The sequence below is a fragment of the Piliocolobus tephrosceles genome, chromosome 19 (assembly GCF_002776525.5).
Source record: "Piliocolobus tephrosceles isolate RC106 chromosome 19, ASM277652v3, whole genome shotgun sequence".
NCBI lineage: Eukaryota > Metazoa > Chordata > Mammalia > Primates > Cercopithecidae > Piliocolobus > Piliocolobus tephrosceles.
In genome coordinates this window covers 12,074,034-12,090,766 of record NC_045452.1, presented here as the reverse complement: position 1 = coordinate 12,090,766, position 16,733 = coordinate 12,074,034, and the positions used below count along the sequence as shown (strand labels likewise).

Here is a 16,733-nt window from a genome sequence, read left to right as displayed (position 1 = left end):
GCTTGCAGTGAGCTGAGATCGGGCCACCGCACTCCAGCCTGGGTGACAGAGCAAGACTCCGTCTCAAAAAAAAAAAAAAAAAAAAAGAGAGAAAGCATGTGAGAGGGGTTCAGCTGACCAGTCTGGAGCTCTCTGTTTTGGTTGAAGGGTGCTATAAATAGGATGTGTTTGTGTAAGGGTATCTCCTGGTCTCAGTGTCTTCTGAAAGGGTTAACAGGTGAAGCAAAACACTGAGGCACTGTGGTAGTAACTTTAAGAATCACATCAAAACATCAAGTACCAAGTATTTTAACGGTGGACTAAACTATAGTGTTCAGGGATGTGTATTTTGGTGATAAATTATTCATTTTTAATTAAGGTAGTGATTACTTTTAAAGGCTGGACAGTGGAGAGTTCTGAGGAGGAAAACGGGTATTACTGGTACAGCGCACATGGAGGCCAGGCCCTCTGAGTAGTTAACAAGGAAGTTTGCCTTATAATAAGCTACACATTTGTTTTATATAGTTTTGTCTGTTTTATTTTACACAAAATAACATTGCCACCCCTTTCCGTTTTCTCCCCAACTTAAAATTTCATTTTATCATTTGTTGCAAGTATTGAAAAAGAGGAGGAGAGTGAACTCCGTAATCTACTTGTTCACAACTCTCATCAACAAACCCATCAGCTCTGGCCAAGAAACTTGTCGATGCAGCAAATCTGCATCAAGGGAGTTTGGTAAGAACATTGAATCTGTGGGAAAAGGAATAAGGAGCTATGCTAGTTGCATCTGTAAAACTGAATTGTTTAACTGGTAGAAACATCCTAAGATTTGAAAATATATTTACTCATAACAATCTTGTGAGGTAAATTAGGCGAGCAGCATCCCTTCCATATAGCTATTTAGCAAACTCAAAGAAAAAAAGTCATTTATAAATCAAGAACAGACATAAAACCATATAGAATGAAAACCCTATGCCTTGCAGAATTTAATCGTATTTCCTCTATTTAATCTGTTTCTTCTATTGATTTGGATTGGGATGGAATTTCTACCACATACTGAACAACATACTACAGTATGTGCAACAGAATTATACTGCAGATAAGTAATTTGTTAGTTTCAGGAAAACTTATCTGTAAATCTCCACATGAGCAGGATTAGTAATTTACCTGTTTCTGAATCCATCTCTGGTTCTGTCCACCTGTGGTTTGCCAAAACCAGGCTGGTAGAAGTTTGCTGCCTGTACAGCAAGGTCATGTGGCAAGGCCAGCCCTTCTAAAGCTGCCTGTTGCAACTCCAGCTGGCTCATCTGCTGAAAAGGAGAGGGGAGGGTCAGGAGAAGAGTGAGGACACCATACTTTCTACAAAGGTCTCTCTTCACTCTTAGAAAGGTAAGTTAAACAGAAGCTGAGAAAAGTTAGATACTGCAAACCTCACTAAATTGTGCTGCCATCGCAGTGATCAAGATTAACAATTTTATTACTTGAATTATTCAGCAAATTGTCTAACCTTCACTGAGCTTGAACTATAGATCAAAACCATTTATTGGTTTTAGAGACAGGGTCTCACTCTGCCACCCAGGCTGGAGTACAGTAGCTCACTACAGTCTCAAAACTCTTGGGCTCAAGTGATTCTCCTGCCTCAGCCTCCTTGTAGCTGGGACTACAGATGCATGCCACTATACCTGGCTCTACTTTTGGGCTCAAGTGATCCTCCTGCCTCTGCCTCCCAAAGTGCTGGGATTATAGGCATGAGCCGCCATGCCTGGCCTCAAAACCATTTTTAAGAATCACAACAATTCAGCTCTCCACTCCCCATGCACCGATAGGGTGAAGGGCAAGCAAGAGATTGAGTTGAGAAAGAGCTCAGCCTGACCTGGGCCGTGATGGGGCTCATGGGTTTGCGCATGCCTTGGAATGGATCTCCGAGTAGCTGCTGTGGTCCTGGTGTGAAACCTGTCAGGAAAGTTACAGTCTCAGTGAGTACCAAGATGGTATGTTTGCATCAGGGAGGCATTTTCATTAATGCATGCCATTTCTTGCTGAATGCCATCTCTTGGAAAGCACTGATTTCTTGGGCTGACAGATGTCCCTCTCCCTCTGTGCCCTGACAGTGGGCTATGTGGACCTCAACCACAGCACTGTCTAAATTGCTTCTCAACTAAGCCATCAGCTTTGCTCCTTTTAAAGCCAAGACCTCTCTCTGGGAGAGAAGAGCTTTTCTAGCCAGCAATTTGTCCTGTTATCACCAAGCCATCTGGTATTAAAGCAGACACCATTGCTGTGAGAGTACACATTCTCTTCATTCTATCTGTTTGACTGTGGACAGAAGATTTCAAAAAATGCCTCTCGAGGTTTGTTTGGCAGAAACCAGAGTGGCCAGCAGCCTAAAGTAGCCTACGATGGCAGGAACGACATTCCATGTAAATACTTTGCTAAGACACTTTCTGGAACTTTTCTTTCAGTCACATTCCTAATTAGCCATAAGACTTAACAGCGGATTATCTATCAAAACTCAATAGCTTCACAGAGAACCACTACACTGACTTCTACAGTATCAAATAAAAACTTAAGAAGCCAAATTAACTTTTTTTGGATTGAATTCCCAAAATAAGGAATAAGACTAGAGTTGGACCAGTTAGATTTCAATTAAAAAAAAAATCTACAACATGAACATATTCACCTAGAAGAGCAGCTGATAATAAGATATCTTCCACCTTTGCTCCCCCATCCCCTAAAAGTATAATATTTATTTATTTTTTTGAGACAGAGTCTACCTCTGTCACCTAGGCTGGATTGCAGTGGCGTGATCTTGGCTCACTGCAATCTCCACCTCTCGGATTCAAGCGATTCTCCTGTCTCAGCCTCCTGCGTAGCTGGGATTACAGGCATGCACCACCACGCCTGGCTGTTTTTGTATTTTTAGTAGAGATGGGGTTTCACCATGTTGGCCAGGCTGGTCTCAAACTTCTGACCTCAGGTGATCTGCCCACCACCTCGGCCTCCCAGAGTGCTGGAATTACAGGCATGAGCTACCTGCCTGGCCATAAATTCATATTTCTTTTTGACAAATAAGTATATTTACCAATTGGTGATGGTATTCTTGGGCGAAGGTAGTCAGCTGAGGCTGCTCGAGTTTGAAACACCTGTGACAAGGGAGGAGAGGGTGCTCTTTGGCCCAGTAAAGATGTTGTAGGCTCCAAGCTCCCCATAAGGCCACTCAGAAGATTAGAAGAAGCAGGTCTCTGAACTGGTTGACCCAGAAGTTCCTAAAGGCAGAAAAGCCAAATTCCTGTGAACTTAGTTCTTCCTTCTACTCAGAGGCTGTGAATTATGGATTAACTTTTGAGAGCCACAAGATGGATCTCCCTCATGCTCAATTGAAGGACTTGGCATGTGTACATGCAACACATTTCTCTGAATGTTCAGCTAGCAACATTTGCTCTGTGTTAGTGCTACAGAGGTTCCTTTTTTTTTTTGAGACAGTCTCACTCTATTGCCCAGGCTAGAGTGCAGTGATGTGATCTTGGCTCACCGCAACCTCTGCCTACCGGGTCCAAGGGATTCTCACGCCTCAGCCTCCCAAGGAGCTGGGATTACAGCCATGTGCCACCATACCAGGCTAATTTTTGTATTTTTAGTAAAGTCAGGGTTTCTCCATGTTGGCCAGGCTGGTCTCAAACTCCCGACCTCAGGTGATCTGCCAACCTTAGTCTCCCAAAATGCTGAGATTACAGGTGTGAGCCACTGTGCCTGGCTAGATACTTTTAAGTTCCACAGAAACTACAAAGCAAACTAGAAGTCAAGGCTTAGTTTGTCAACTTTTTTAGCCACCCCCCATCCCCTGCCCATTAAGATTAACAGCAACACCAAACTATGTCAGGCAACAATATCACATCTCTGATTGCCAGGCAACATAGATCATTTTCTAAGGCCCAAAGCTGGACCACTAAACAAAACTGGTTCAGAAGACTACTGTTCAAGACTCCAAGGCCTCAGTATAAGATTGTGAAGTACCTGCAGGATGTTCTTAGGGACAGGCTGGCCTGGAATCTCAGCAGGGGACATCAAATGGCTTTCAAGGTTTCGCTAAAAAAGTCAAAAGAAAACTGGTTTTAACTTTCTTAACTCACTTAACTTACAGATTGATTGGGGACCACATGAAAGCATAAAATACTCCTAGGGAGTTAATAGAAGAATGATGCTCAAGTCACAGAAAACTTAGACCAACTTGTTCCACTGTCATCACACAGGTCCCAAAAAAGATCTGGGGATGGAAAGACTGTTTGCATGTACATGCAAAGTCCCCTCAGAGATCCTCACTACGCTAACCCTAAGTCCATTTCCCTGTTTCTAACACTGTGACCAAAAGAAGGGGGAAAAATGGTGAAACCAGGGAACACTTACTGGAGACAACTCTTGCTACCCATTACCTTTAACAAGATTTATTGGAGAGAGAGACACACACACACACACACATATATATATAATTCTGAGACAGGGTCTTGTTCTGTTGCCCAGTCTGGAGTGCAGTGGTGCGATCATGGCTTGCTGCAGCCTTGACCTCTCAGGCACAAGCGATCCTCTCATCTCAGCCTCCTGAGTAGCTAGGACTACAGGTGTATGCCACCACACCCACCTAATTTGTATATTTTTTGTAGAGAGGGGGTTTTGCCATGTTGTCCGGGCTGGTCTTGAACTCCTGGGCTCAAGCAATCCTCTGGCCTTGGCCTCCCAAAGTGCTGGGATTATAGATGTGACCCACCACACCCAGCCTACACATATGGTTTTAAAATTGTAGTGAACAACATGCAGGTTTGGCCAAAATTGTTAAATTTGAGTTTCATATTTCAGGAAATTTAAGCTTTATTATTTTATTTTATTTATTTATTTTTTTGAGGCAGAGTCTTGCTCTGTTACCCAGGCTAGAGTGCAATGGCGATCTCGGCTCACTGCAACCTCTGCCTCTGGATTATAGGCGTGAGCCACTGCGCCTGGCAACTTTATTATTTTTTAAGCGAGCTGTTCCAAATGGGTATCACATACAGGGCAAAATTCAAATCCTCCACTCTTAAAGCAGTAATGGTTCCTTTTTTTCTTTTTGAGACAGGTCTATGTTCTTCAGGCTGGCCTTGAACTCCTGGGTTCAAGCCCTCCCACCTTGGCCTCCCAAGTAGCTAGAACTATAGGTGTACACCACCAGGTCTGGCCAGTGGTTACATTTTGTGCATCCAGCCTGGAGTTCCCTCCTGCACTTCAGGACATCCCTATGCCCATTTAGCTCTGCGTGAAGTGCTTTCTCTGGTGTAGTTTCCCGTTCTCTAGATGGAGCTGTCGAAGTCCAAAGCAGTGTCTAGGCATGACAAATAGCCCAAGGATACCCAAGTATTTTATTGCTGATTTTGGCACTGGGACTAAAGGCAGATGATTTTATAAGTAATCTCTTTAAGAGTCATTACTTCCATCTAATGAAAACAAAATAGACAACTTTATACCACATGGAAGTATACTTGGAGGATAGAATCTATAATTTAAAATATAATTTAGATTGAACCAGCATGTATTACTTTTGGATGAACCAATATGACAACCGAAATGGATGGAGTCAGATCAGAAATAGTATACAAAACATACACAGCAGCAGTAATTAAAGACGCTGAATTCAAAAAGTAAACCATGACTTAACAACATGCAAATTGAGCAATATTTTGAGATAACACCTGCTATTCTTATTCCATTACTTTCCTTGTTGCGTTCTTTCCTGTTAGCTGAGTTTGTCTTAGCTTTTGCCTAGCTACTTGACTATGTCATCCATCCCTTTGGCAGGTGTTTGAGGCTCATTTGCTCAGCTAAAACCAGATACACTTCAGAGTACTAAAACCCCAACATCAAACCAATTGCCCTTACAACTCAAGAGTAAATTGTGTTAATATCAAATCCTAGAATCATATCTGCAATAAAATGTGGAAAAACATCAGGTAAACTGCTGAATCCCTCTTCCATATTTTTAGTTGCTCACACCAAAAGAAAGAGGCTAATTACAAGATATGAACCACACCATTGCAGCCAGCACCCAATTACCAAGACACAAAGGTAACAAGAAAGGAAAATAGGATAGTCTACCGTCTTTTAGTCTGGTCTTCATTTGAAAGTATTTGTATATAATAATTCTTTGTATAAAAATAATTCTAAAGCAGTTTACAGGGACATTCTCCTGCAACTGGTATGGTGTGGTCAGATACAAAGAAGTCAGGCTACCTATCTGAGGTGCCTCCTTTCAAGGGCCTGGCACTAAGAAATAATGGCACCTCTGTCTGAGGATGTTGACATCTCTATCACTATTGGTCAGATAAGGAATGCTAAAAGTCAGTTGCTTTCTTTTGGTATAAGACATAATGATTCAAACAGCTATTGCTATTTGCATCTTAGCTAACTGGTAAGTTCCCAGGCAAGCAGGGAACAGGAAAAAAAAAAGAGGGAAAACTCAATTTGGTAAATTTGCTAGAACTTAGCAACTAGAATAAGTCCATGTTTATGATTGTATTATTCATATCTACCCTGCCTCCCCGTTAGTTTGTATCAAGCGATAGTGATATTAACACATAGGCTATGGGTGAGAACTACCCTCTCAAAATTGTTAGGACAAAGACCAGTACATTATAAACACTTGCATTTACAAGGTGATATGCAGTTGTGTCACCCTGTAACCTAACTTCATGCCTACAAGTTTTGTTTTTAATTTGGAGCCACAGCTTTTTCCATTAGTAAATTAACAGAATGTAATTATCTTGACAAACCCATCTTACTTTTTTTTTTTTTTTTTTTTTGAAAGTCTCACTCTGTTGCCCAGCCTGAAGTGCAGTGGCACAACCCTGGCTCACTGCAACTTCTATTGTCTGGGTTCAAGCAATTCTCCTGCCTTGGCCTCCCAAATAGCTGGGATTACAGCCGCCTGCCCCGACACCTGACTAATTTTTGTTATTTTCAGTAGAGATGGGGTTTCACCATGTTGGCCAACTCAAACTCCTGACCTCAGGTGATCTGCCTGCCTCAGCCTCCCAAAGTGCTAGGATTACAGGCATGAGCCACTGTGCCCAGCCCCATCTTAGATACTTTACAAATGATTTCTATGGCTGCAAGAAAGCAGGTAATCCCTGGTATCTGGCAATAATTAGAAGATGTGAATAAAGATTTTACTATACAAATATGGTAAAGTATATGAACTTAAAACAAAATTTTCTCTGGAGGTCATCCAAAAAGATAGTTTTTTACCTCATTTTAGCAGTGACTTAAAGTTATACAGGCATTACGTAAGTCTGAATCTTTTAATCTTTATACTGTCAGCCACAATACATATAAATTAACCACAAGCCTGCTTTCTCCAGTAATGAATAGTGTATCAATAATTAAGGAACAAAAGCATCAAGGACCAAATGACTACTAAAGAATTTCCAACTTACTCAGAATACCTTTTTAAAAATCCATTTATTGTGGTGGGAAAAAGGAGAAAAAGAAAAAAAAAAGAGAAAAGGGTGGGTTTGTGCCAGATACTTACGCTGACTTTGGGTTGAGAAGGCAAAGTCCCACTTGCCTTCATTGTGCTCACTAGCTTGTTGAACGCAGTCATGTCTCCGTCTTTCTTGAGTTGTCGACTGTTGGTTACAGCAGTCAAGGTCTCTTCTAGGTGTTCTGCCATGAAGGGAGTCGAATTCTTCACTTGCTGGTCCACCTTCAAGCCCTTCAGACCTGCTTCTACCTCCTCCACGGAAAGCACAACCCCTGAATGTGCTGAGAAGTTGAGAATGTCCAGGTTAAATCAAGCAAAGAGGTATCTGGTAGGAATTCTCTTTGGCTAGTATGATAGATAAGATGAAAATAATTTATTTCAAAATTGAGATGAGACTGTCAGAAAAGACTGACACCAAAAATAGACAAACTAGTAACACTTAAAATCAAATTGTGTACTAAGAGATGGCATAAACTAAACCTAAAATGTTTAGATGCTAGAAACTGGGGGACCACAATTATGAGGTGCTATGCTTTAAAACTTGACAAGCTCCTGCTGTGCATCCTGCAGAAGGATATGAGTCTTCTAGGAGACTTGTTACCTGGGACAAGAATCCCAGATAGCCCAACATTGCCAAGATTGCTACCTGCACTGTGGTCAGTATATCACTAAATTTTTATGTTGAGGATTTATAGCCTAAGCAAGAATATGGAAAACTAGGGCAGATTTGTGAGGAAATGGTAAGTTATTCTCTGGAGGAATAAAACATTCACTGGAGTTTGTTTTCAACATTCACTGATTATAACCAGACCCTCGGTAAGAACTTATAGGAAAAGTTCTCAGAGGGCTCATGACCTACTGTGAGATTCTCAAAGAGGTGGTATTCTTTGATGAAATGAGTTTTTAAAAAAGAACATTAAACAAAAACCCAATATATATTTGACTTTTTTGGAAACAGAGGTATGTTAGACCCAACTGCCTGAAGACCGAACATCTAGACTTTTTCAGATATCTAAAAAATTATAAACACTTACAGCTTTCTTTAAGTTTTTCTTTATTTGCAGAAAGGCTGGAAAGAAGAGGTTTCAAATCCACTTTCGCTTTCTGTAGCATTTCTAAAATATCCACTTTATTTTCAGTATGGTCTTCCAATGGTATAGGAGCAAAGTAATTCCCCGAGTTCTGTCCAGGAGAGAGGATGGCTTGCTCCAGACCTGATATTGCAAATAAACATACTCAAAATTAATCTGTTCCAGTAAAGGAACATGCCTTCAACTGTATTTTTTCTTTCTTTTTTTTTTTTGAGATGGAGTTTCGCTTTAATTCAGGCTGGAGTGCAGTGGTGTAATCTCGGCTCACTGCAACCTCCGCCTACCGGTTTCAAGCGATTCTCCTGCCTCAGCCTCCCGAGTAGCTGGGATTACAGATGCCCGCCACCACACCTGGCTAATTTTTGTATTTTTAGTAGAGACGGGGTTTCACTGTGTTGGCCAGGCTGGTCTTGAACTCCTAACCTCGTGATCCGCCCGCCTTGGCCTCCCAAAGTGCGGGGATTACAGGCATGAGCCACTGCACCCGGCCCCTTCGACAATATTAAAAGGACACAAACTGAAGGCTTTTCAGTTGTCCAGAGACCCTTTGACCCTAATCGACTCCTGACTAATGAAGATGAATGAACCATATCAGGGAAAAACCCAGGTTTACCTTCAAGGGCAGAATCTGAAGCCATTTTACCTGCAAGTCTCTCTAGCTCTTCATGTGGTGTTGACCCAAGACTGCTGGATCGGCTTCCTGATCTGCTTGGGTTAGAGAACCACCTACTGAACCGACTGGCAGAGACTGACCCTTCTCCCAAAACATCTTCTATCATCTGAAGAAAAAGACAATAAAAACTAATAGTTTCTAGATGAAAAAGGACAAGAAGGTTTAAATCTTATGAAAGGGTCACTTACTTTGAAACTTCCTTTGATGCTGGTGACCTGAAGATAACATTCTCAGAACCTAGGAATTTGAACACCTTTTTCTTCCTCCTTCCTGGGTAATTTCTGAGTATAACCAACTATCTACTTTCCTTTTTTATTATTATTTTTTTAAGACAGTCTTGCTCTGTTGCCCAGGCTGAAGTGCAGGGGTGCAATCTTGACTCACTAAAACCTCTGCCTCCCAGGTTCAAGTGATTTTCATGCCTCAGGCTCTCGAGTAGCTGAGACTACAGGCGTATGCCACCAGACACCTGGCTATTTTTAATTTTATTTTTGGTAGAGACGGGGTTTCACCATGTTGGCCAGGCTTGTCTCGAACTCCTGACCTCAAATGATCCACCGACCTTTGCCTCCCAAAGTGCTGGGATTACAGGCATGAGCCACCGTGCCCAGCCTACTTTCTAAGAATATAAAGCAAAGCCTCTATGCTACAAAAAGTTCTTCAGTTTTCTATTCTTTGCCTCAGGAGTAAATCCATGTACTACCAAATGTTCTCAGAGAACAGTGTTAATGCCACAGCATTCCACTGACAAGCTGATGAGTGACCTTCAACTAAACATCAAGAATGGGGAACTGATGAAAGAAAACCATTGCTTCAAACTTAGTGGTTTCAAGGTTGTAATGAACATTATGAAATTCAATCCTGTGAGTTTCAGAAGCCAAAGGCTAAAAAATAGAGCTCATAAAGACCATAATTCCAAGTCAAAGTTTAGAAAAAGTATGACTATGGAAGATGAAATTACAACTGATCTCTATTTGTTTGAGATCAATTGAGAGTTTTCAGGTGTTTTCTGTTTCCAAATCCAACCTCCATAGTTTTCTTTTTTTTTTTTTTTATTATTATTATTTTTTTGAGACGGAGTCTGGCTCTGTCGCCCAGGCTGGAGTGCAGTGGCGTGATCTCGGCTCACTGCAAGCTCCGCCTCCCAGGTTCACGCCATTCTCCTGTCTCAGCCTCCTGAGTAGCTGGGACTGTATACAGGCGCCCGTCACTGCGCCCGGCTAATTTTTTGTATTTTTAGTAGAGACGGGGTTTCACCGTGGTCTCAATCTCCTGACCTTGTGATCCACCCGCCTCGGCCTCCCAAAGTGCTGGGATTACAGGCGTGAGCCACGGCGCCCGGCCTATAGTTTTCATTTAATAAGGGCAATTAAATAACACACTATGAACAATAAATTGCTTTGGTAAAAATTACGAAATAGTGCCAATCTGTCTTAAAAACTAGATTTAAGCATTTAAAAAATTTTTCAATTCACATCATACCATAAATTTAGTCAAATATCCAAAACTGATTTTTTGCAGTATTCATACCAATATTTAGAAAAGACAAGATAGAGCAAACATCTATCCAAAAATCAGACATATCCTTGAAAATAAATCATATACTTTCACTTCAATCCCACTGATAAACAGAAAACATGCTTTTTCAAAAACTGGTACATGGATGACAGAATTAGTGACTGTTTTACTTGAAATCTGGAACCCACAGTTTCCAAAGTTAAGCAGCGGAAGCTGAGATTTATGCTTTGTTCTTCTCTGGAAGAATGTTTTCATAATCCATACCCAAACTAAGCCACAAAATACTTCTTTTGAAGAGATTTTATTTCAAAACCCTAATTATTATTTCTAGAATTTCTATTTTCAGAGGAATTATCTAGACAATTTCAATCACATTCCACCTGTAGATGCTCATACCTTAAATAATGCTGACTTTTAAGTGCGCTAATTTTGTATTAATTAAAATATAAGATAAGCATGATACATCACTGTGAAAAATTGGGGAGTGTATCCAAAATATAAGTATCTTAGTGATAAACAGGAATTCTAAAAATAACTTTAAAAAGCGAAGTGCGCTGGCTCACGCCTGTAATCCCAGCACTTTGGGAGGCTGAAGTTGGTGGATCACCTGAGGTCAGGAGTTCAAGACCAGCATGGCCAACCTGGTGAAACCCCGTCTCTACTAAAAATACAAAAATTAGCTGGGCGTGGTGGTGGGCAACTGTATGTAATCCCAGCTATTCAGGAGGCTGGGGCACGAGAATCACTTGAACCCGGGAGGCGGAGGTTGCAGTGAGCCAAGATGGCACCATTGTACTCCAGCCTGGGAGACAGAGTGAGAATTCGTCTCAAAAACAAAAAACAAAAAAACCATTAAAAAAAACTAAAAAACGTAATTAAAAATGTTTCCGTGTTGAAGAGTTTGAAATTTACAAATAGCAAAAATAATGGCTTTGCATTTTAACTTTTATTTCCTCCATTATGATCATACTGCAAAAGAAAAAAAGAAAGATACAAAGAAAGAACATGAGAAAGCAAAAGAGATTAATACAAAGTATCTGGACATTCCCTAAAGATATTAAAGTAAGTGTTGAAAGTTACGTCCATATTTTGTCTAATAACCAATTTTGCTTCTGTTAGAGAAGCAAAACTTTTATTATAGTTAAAGCATAACAAGCAGAAACAAGTCGCTTTTACACATATTTAGTGGAAATACTAATTTCAAGAAACTGAAGCATCTTAAACATGAAAAGGTTAAACCTAAAGTTTATCTAGTCAGTAATTTTTATCACATAGCAAAATAGGACATTCTATAGCAGGGCCTCCCTCACGAGGTACCTTGCTAGAGGAAGTAAAGACCTGGACCCCTATCTCTGCCTTCTTGGTCAGGGTATCTCCTCTGCCACATCATTGTCAGCCATCAGCTGATTGAGAAGAGGAGCCTGGGAACTGCAATTTGTGTTTCAGCTGCCCTTATTAGGGTAGATTTTTAATACCATTTTTAAGGTAACCTGTATGGCTATTAGTCTGGTCCTTCAAGCTAGGTCATTTAGACAAATCACATCCTTGGATTCATAATGTCATTCTGCTAATCAAACAGATTCCCTGAAACATTTTTGCTTTTTGACAGTTACTTGGTTGTACTGATCAATGCTTTCCATTTTTATAGTAATTTTTACATTTTGTATTTGTTTCACTAGTTTTTGTTTGGATTTCTAATGAATTCATTTAAGGTTATACATTTTCTTCTGCACATACTTTTCTGATCTTCCTGCTAATCACTCTAAAACATTCAGTATTTCCAATTTGATTGCATTCAATATAGTTATGCATCTATCATGTCATGCACTGTAGTAAGAGTACCATATTTAAAAAATTTTTTTTACTTATTTAAATTTGCATGTATTCCAAATGTTCAGTTTGTATACATTTTTCTGGCTTTTGTCAATTTCTAAGTGAATATAGTCCACAAATACATGTGTATGTGCGTGTATATTTCTGATCCTTGTGTTTCCTCGGCTTGTAAGTAAGCTCTATAAGGATGAGAACTTTATTTTGTTTACTACCATAGCCTTAGCTCCTAGAACAGTGTCCACAGGTTATAACTACTCAATAATTTGTTTTGAGACAGGGTCTTGTTCTGTCGCCTAGGCTGGAGTACAGTGGTGTGATCATTGCTTGCTGTAGCGTCAAACTCCTGGGCTCAGCCTCCTGAAGAGCTAGGACTGCAGGAGCACGCCGCCACTCTCAGCTTATTTTTATTTATTTATTTTTTTGTAGCAGGGTCTCACAAGCTAGTCTTAAACTCCTGGCCTCAAGTGATCCTGCCTCAGCCTTTGATAAATATTTCTAAATAAAACGAACAAATGCGTTATTTGCGATTTCCTTTGTAGCCTAATAATTTGGTTAAGTTATATAAAAGATAGTGTATTCTCACTTTTGTTATAAAATTGTTTATATTTATTAACAACCAACATTTGTAGAGCTTACTAAGCATACAACACTTTGTTTTTTTTTTTTTTTGAGACGGAGTCTCACTCTGTTACCCAGGCTGGAGTGCAGTGGTGTGATCTTGGCTCACTGCAAGCTTTGCCTCCCAGGTTCACTTTAACTTTATTATAGTTAAAGCTATAATAAGATTTAATAAGGTTCACACCATTCTCCTGCCTCAGCCTCCCAAGTAGCTGGGACTATAGGCGCCCGCCACCACGCCCAGCTAATTTTTCATATTTTTAGTAGAGACGGGGTTTCACCGTGTTAGCCAGGTTGGTCTCGATCTCCTGACCTCATGATCTGCCTGCCCTGGCCTCCCAAAGTGCTCAGATTATAGGTATGAACCACCGCGCTTGGCCTCCAATACTGTTTTAAAGAAAGCACTTACATACTTGTCAATTGATATTCATATCCTTTACAGCCTTTCTTATTTTTCCCAATTGACTTGTAATTTTCTGAGTACTTTGTATTATAATGAGTTCAGTTGGTTATATAACACACAGCATCTGTTTTTACTGACCTCAGTTTTGCTTTTTAGTGGATTATAGAATATATAATTTAACAACACCTCCACAGAAAGCATGGAGACAGAGTTAATGGCTTCGTTCTGACTGCTTAGCATTAACCATGTTTTGGTTCAGGATAATGGCCAGAGGACAAACAGTGCTCAGTTGCTATTCCTACCTTTATGCTTCAGAGGTAGTATATTTGGGGGAGTTAAGAGCAGAAACTCATTACTGGAACTGTATAAATTAGAAGTCAGTTTCCACCATTTACTGGCTGTGTGACTTTGAGCAAGTTATCTAAATTCTATGCCTGTTTCCTCATCTGTAAATGGAAATAGTAATCTAATTTATAAGGGATTTGTGAAGATCAGATAACTTACTGTATATAAAGCCTGCAACAATCAGCACTATATGCATGTTACCTGTTTTTAAAAGTTTAGGTTTAGGCCAGGAGCTCATGCCTGTACTCTCAGCACTCTGGAAGGCTGAGGCAGGCAGATCACTGGAGGTCAAGAGTTCGAGACCAGTCTGGGCAACATGGTAAAACCCTGTCTCTACTAAAAATACAAAAGCTAGCTGGGTGTGGTGGTGTGTGTCTGTAATCCCAGCTACTCAGGAGGCTGAGGCACAAGAATCACCTTAACCTAGGAGGCAGAGCTTGTAGTGAGCCGAGATCACATCATTGCACTCCAGCCGGGGTGATGGAGTGAGACTGTCTCTCAAAAAAAAAAAAAAAAAAAAACTACAAAAAAAATTTCCATCTGTCTTCTAAGAAAATGAAAAAAGAAAGTCACTAAAAGAAAAAAAATACTATACCCTCAGAAGTTAAGAATTTGAAAGGGCCACTCCGTTTTAGATCTACTAAATTAAACTTGCATCTGGATATGATCCAAAGGACTGGCTAGGAGACTTAAAATTAAAATTGCTGCTGGAACTTTAGGAACAAAACCACACAAATAGTTGCCAACATTGCTTTGGAGCCACATTCCATACGCTCCAGAGCAGTGCTACAGACAAGTGTGCACTATGCTGATCTGTATTGAGATAATAATGAGAGTAAATGCTTAGAAACTGGTCGGGCATGGTGGCTCACACCTGTAATCCCAGCACTCTGGTAGGCCAAGACGGGTAGATTACTTGAGCTCAGGAGTTCGAGACCAGCCTGGCCAACATGGTGAAACCTCATCTCTACTAAAAATACCAAAATTAGCTGGGTATGTTGGTGGCGCCTGTAATCCCAGCTACTTGGGAGGCTGAGACAGGAGAATCACTTGAACTCAGAAAGCAGAGTGAGCTGAGATTGCGCCACCGCACTGCAGTGTGGGCGACAGAGTGAGACTTTTTCTCCAAAAAAAAAAAGGCTGGGTGTGGTGGCTCATGCCTGTAATCCTAGCACTTTGGGAGGCCAGGGCAGGTGGACTGCCTGAACTCAGGAGTTTGAGACCAGCCTGGGCAACACGGTGAAACCCCATCTCTACTGAAAAACAAAAAATTAGCTGGGCATGGTGGCGTGTGCCTGTAGTCCCAGTTACTTGGGAGGCTGAGGGAGAATTGCTTGAACCTGAGAGGCAGAGGTTGCAGTGAGCCAAGATTGCACCACTGTACTCCAGCCTAGGTGACAGAGCAAGATTCCATCTCCAAAAAAAGAAAAGAAACTTTTTTTTTTTTTGTTTTTGTTTTTTTGTTTTTCTTTTTTTTTTGAGACGGAGTCTCGCTCTGTCGCCCAGGCTGGAGTGCAGTGGCCGGATCTCAGCTCACTGCAAGCTCCGCCTCCCGGGTTTACGCCATTCTCCTGCCTCAGCCTCCCAAGTAGCTGGGACTACAGGCGCCCGCCACCTCGCCCAGCTAGTTTTTTGTATTTTTTTAGTAGAGACGGGGTTTCACCATGTTAGCCAGGATGGTCTCGATCTCCTGACCTCGTGATCCGCCCGCCTCGGCCTCCCAAAGTGCTGGGATTACAGGCTTGAGCCACCGCGCCCGGCCTAAGAAAAGAAACTTTTATACCAATTTGGCATTGCCATGACATTTGTACTTTATCCTAAAATATTGTTCTTCAATGGAATGGAAATAAAGCCTGGCACCTCATTATAGAAAAATTTAAGAAGACTGCCTAAGAACACATCTGTGGCCCTGTACCTATCAGTACTACACAGTGCCTGCTCACTTATTCTTGGTGGCAATCTTCTGGGTGTAGGGGAGCAGGCAGTGACAACGGAGACAGGCCAATGTTGCCTGCTTTGTTGTGCCCAGCTTTGTCCGCTCATACAATAATCAAATAAGAGGAGCAGTTATGATTAAGGAGTAGGTACTAATCCATAAATGCTGATGGGACAGGAGCAAGGGTGGGTAGCAAAAGATTCAGGGAGAGCTTACTACTACTTTTAAAGTCCAGAAAGACTGAACCTCAAGAGTTTAACAGCAATACTGAAAGTATTACAAGTTCCTTTTCATTAAAGGTTTTTGGAACCATCACATCCAAAAAGTATCAAGCAGGTAGCCTCCTCCAAGGAATGTAGATCAGTGTGACAACAATCGTCAGTTATAAAAAGCCGCCTTCACAGCAGGCGTAGTGGCTCACACCTGTAATGCCAGCACTTTGGGAGGCTGAGGCAGGTGGATCACAAGGTCAGGAGTTCAAGACCCGCCTGGCCAACATAGTGAAACCTCGTCTCTACTAAAAATACAAAAATTAGCCAGGTGTGGTGGCACGCATCTGTGATCCCAGCTACTCGGGAGGCTGAGGCAGGAGAATCACTTGAACCCGGGAGACAGAGGTAGCAATGAGCCATGATCACGCCATTGCACTTCAGCCTGGGTGAAACAGATTCAGTCTCAAAAAAAAAACAAAAAAAAGGAATTTTTAATCTAACACCACTGGCTTAAAAAAGAGTTAACTGGCACAAAAATCTCTTATTATGGCGGGGTCGCGGTGGCTCAAGTCTGTAATCCCAGCACTTTGGGAGGCTGAGACGGGCGGATCACGAGGTCAG

General features: G+C 41.2%; 1 protein-coding gene across 9 annotated transcripts in view; it reads right to left on the bottom strand.

Annotated features, from left to right (window-relative positions):
* Positions 1 to 16,733, bottom strand: part of EIF4ENIF1 (eukaryotic translation initiation factor 4E nuclear import factor 1) — a 59,653-nt gene that overhangs the window by 7,600 nt on the left and 35,320 nt on the right. For 4 of the 9 annotated variants that reach the window (XM_023185428.1, XM_023185432.1, XM_023185434.2 and 1 more), the window contains exons 8-14: positions 9,218 to 9,353; positions 8,518 to 8,697; positions 7,532 to 7,764; positions 3,994 to 4,065; positions 3,062 to 3,245; positions 1,853 to 1,932; positions 1,147 to 1,289 (exon numbers count right to left, since the gene is read on the bottom strand). In XM_023185428.1, coding sequence (XP_023041196.1) covers positions 1,147 to 1,289; positions 1,853 to 1,932; positions 3,062 to 3,245; positions 3,994 to 4,065; positions 7,532 to 7,764; positions 8,518 to 8,697; positions 9,218 to 9,353 — 1,028 coding nt within the window. The remainder of the gene's footprint in view (positions 1 to 1,146; positions 1,290 to 1,852; positions 1,933 to 3,061; positions 3,246 to 3,993; positions 4,066 to 7,531; positions 7,765 to 8,517; positions 8,698 to 9,217; positions 9,354 to 16,733) is intronic. The other 5 variants (XM_023185429.1, XM_023185435.1, XM_023185436.1 and 2 more) reach the window with 3 other exon arrangements.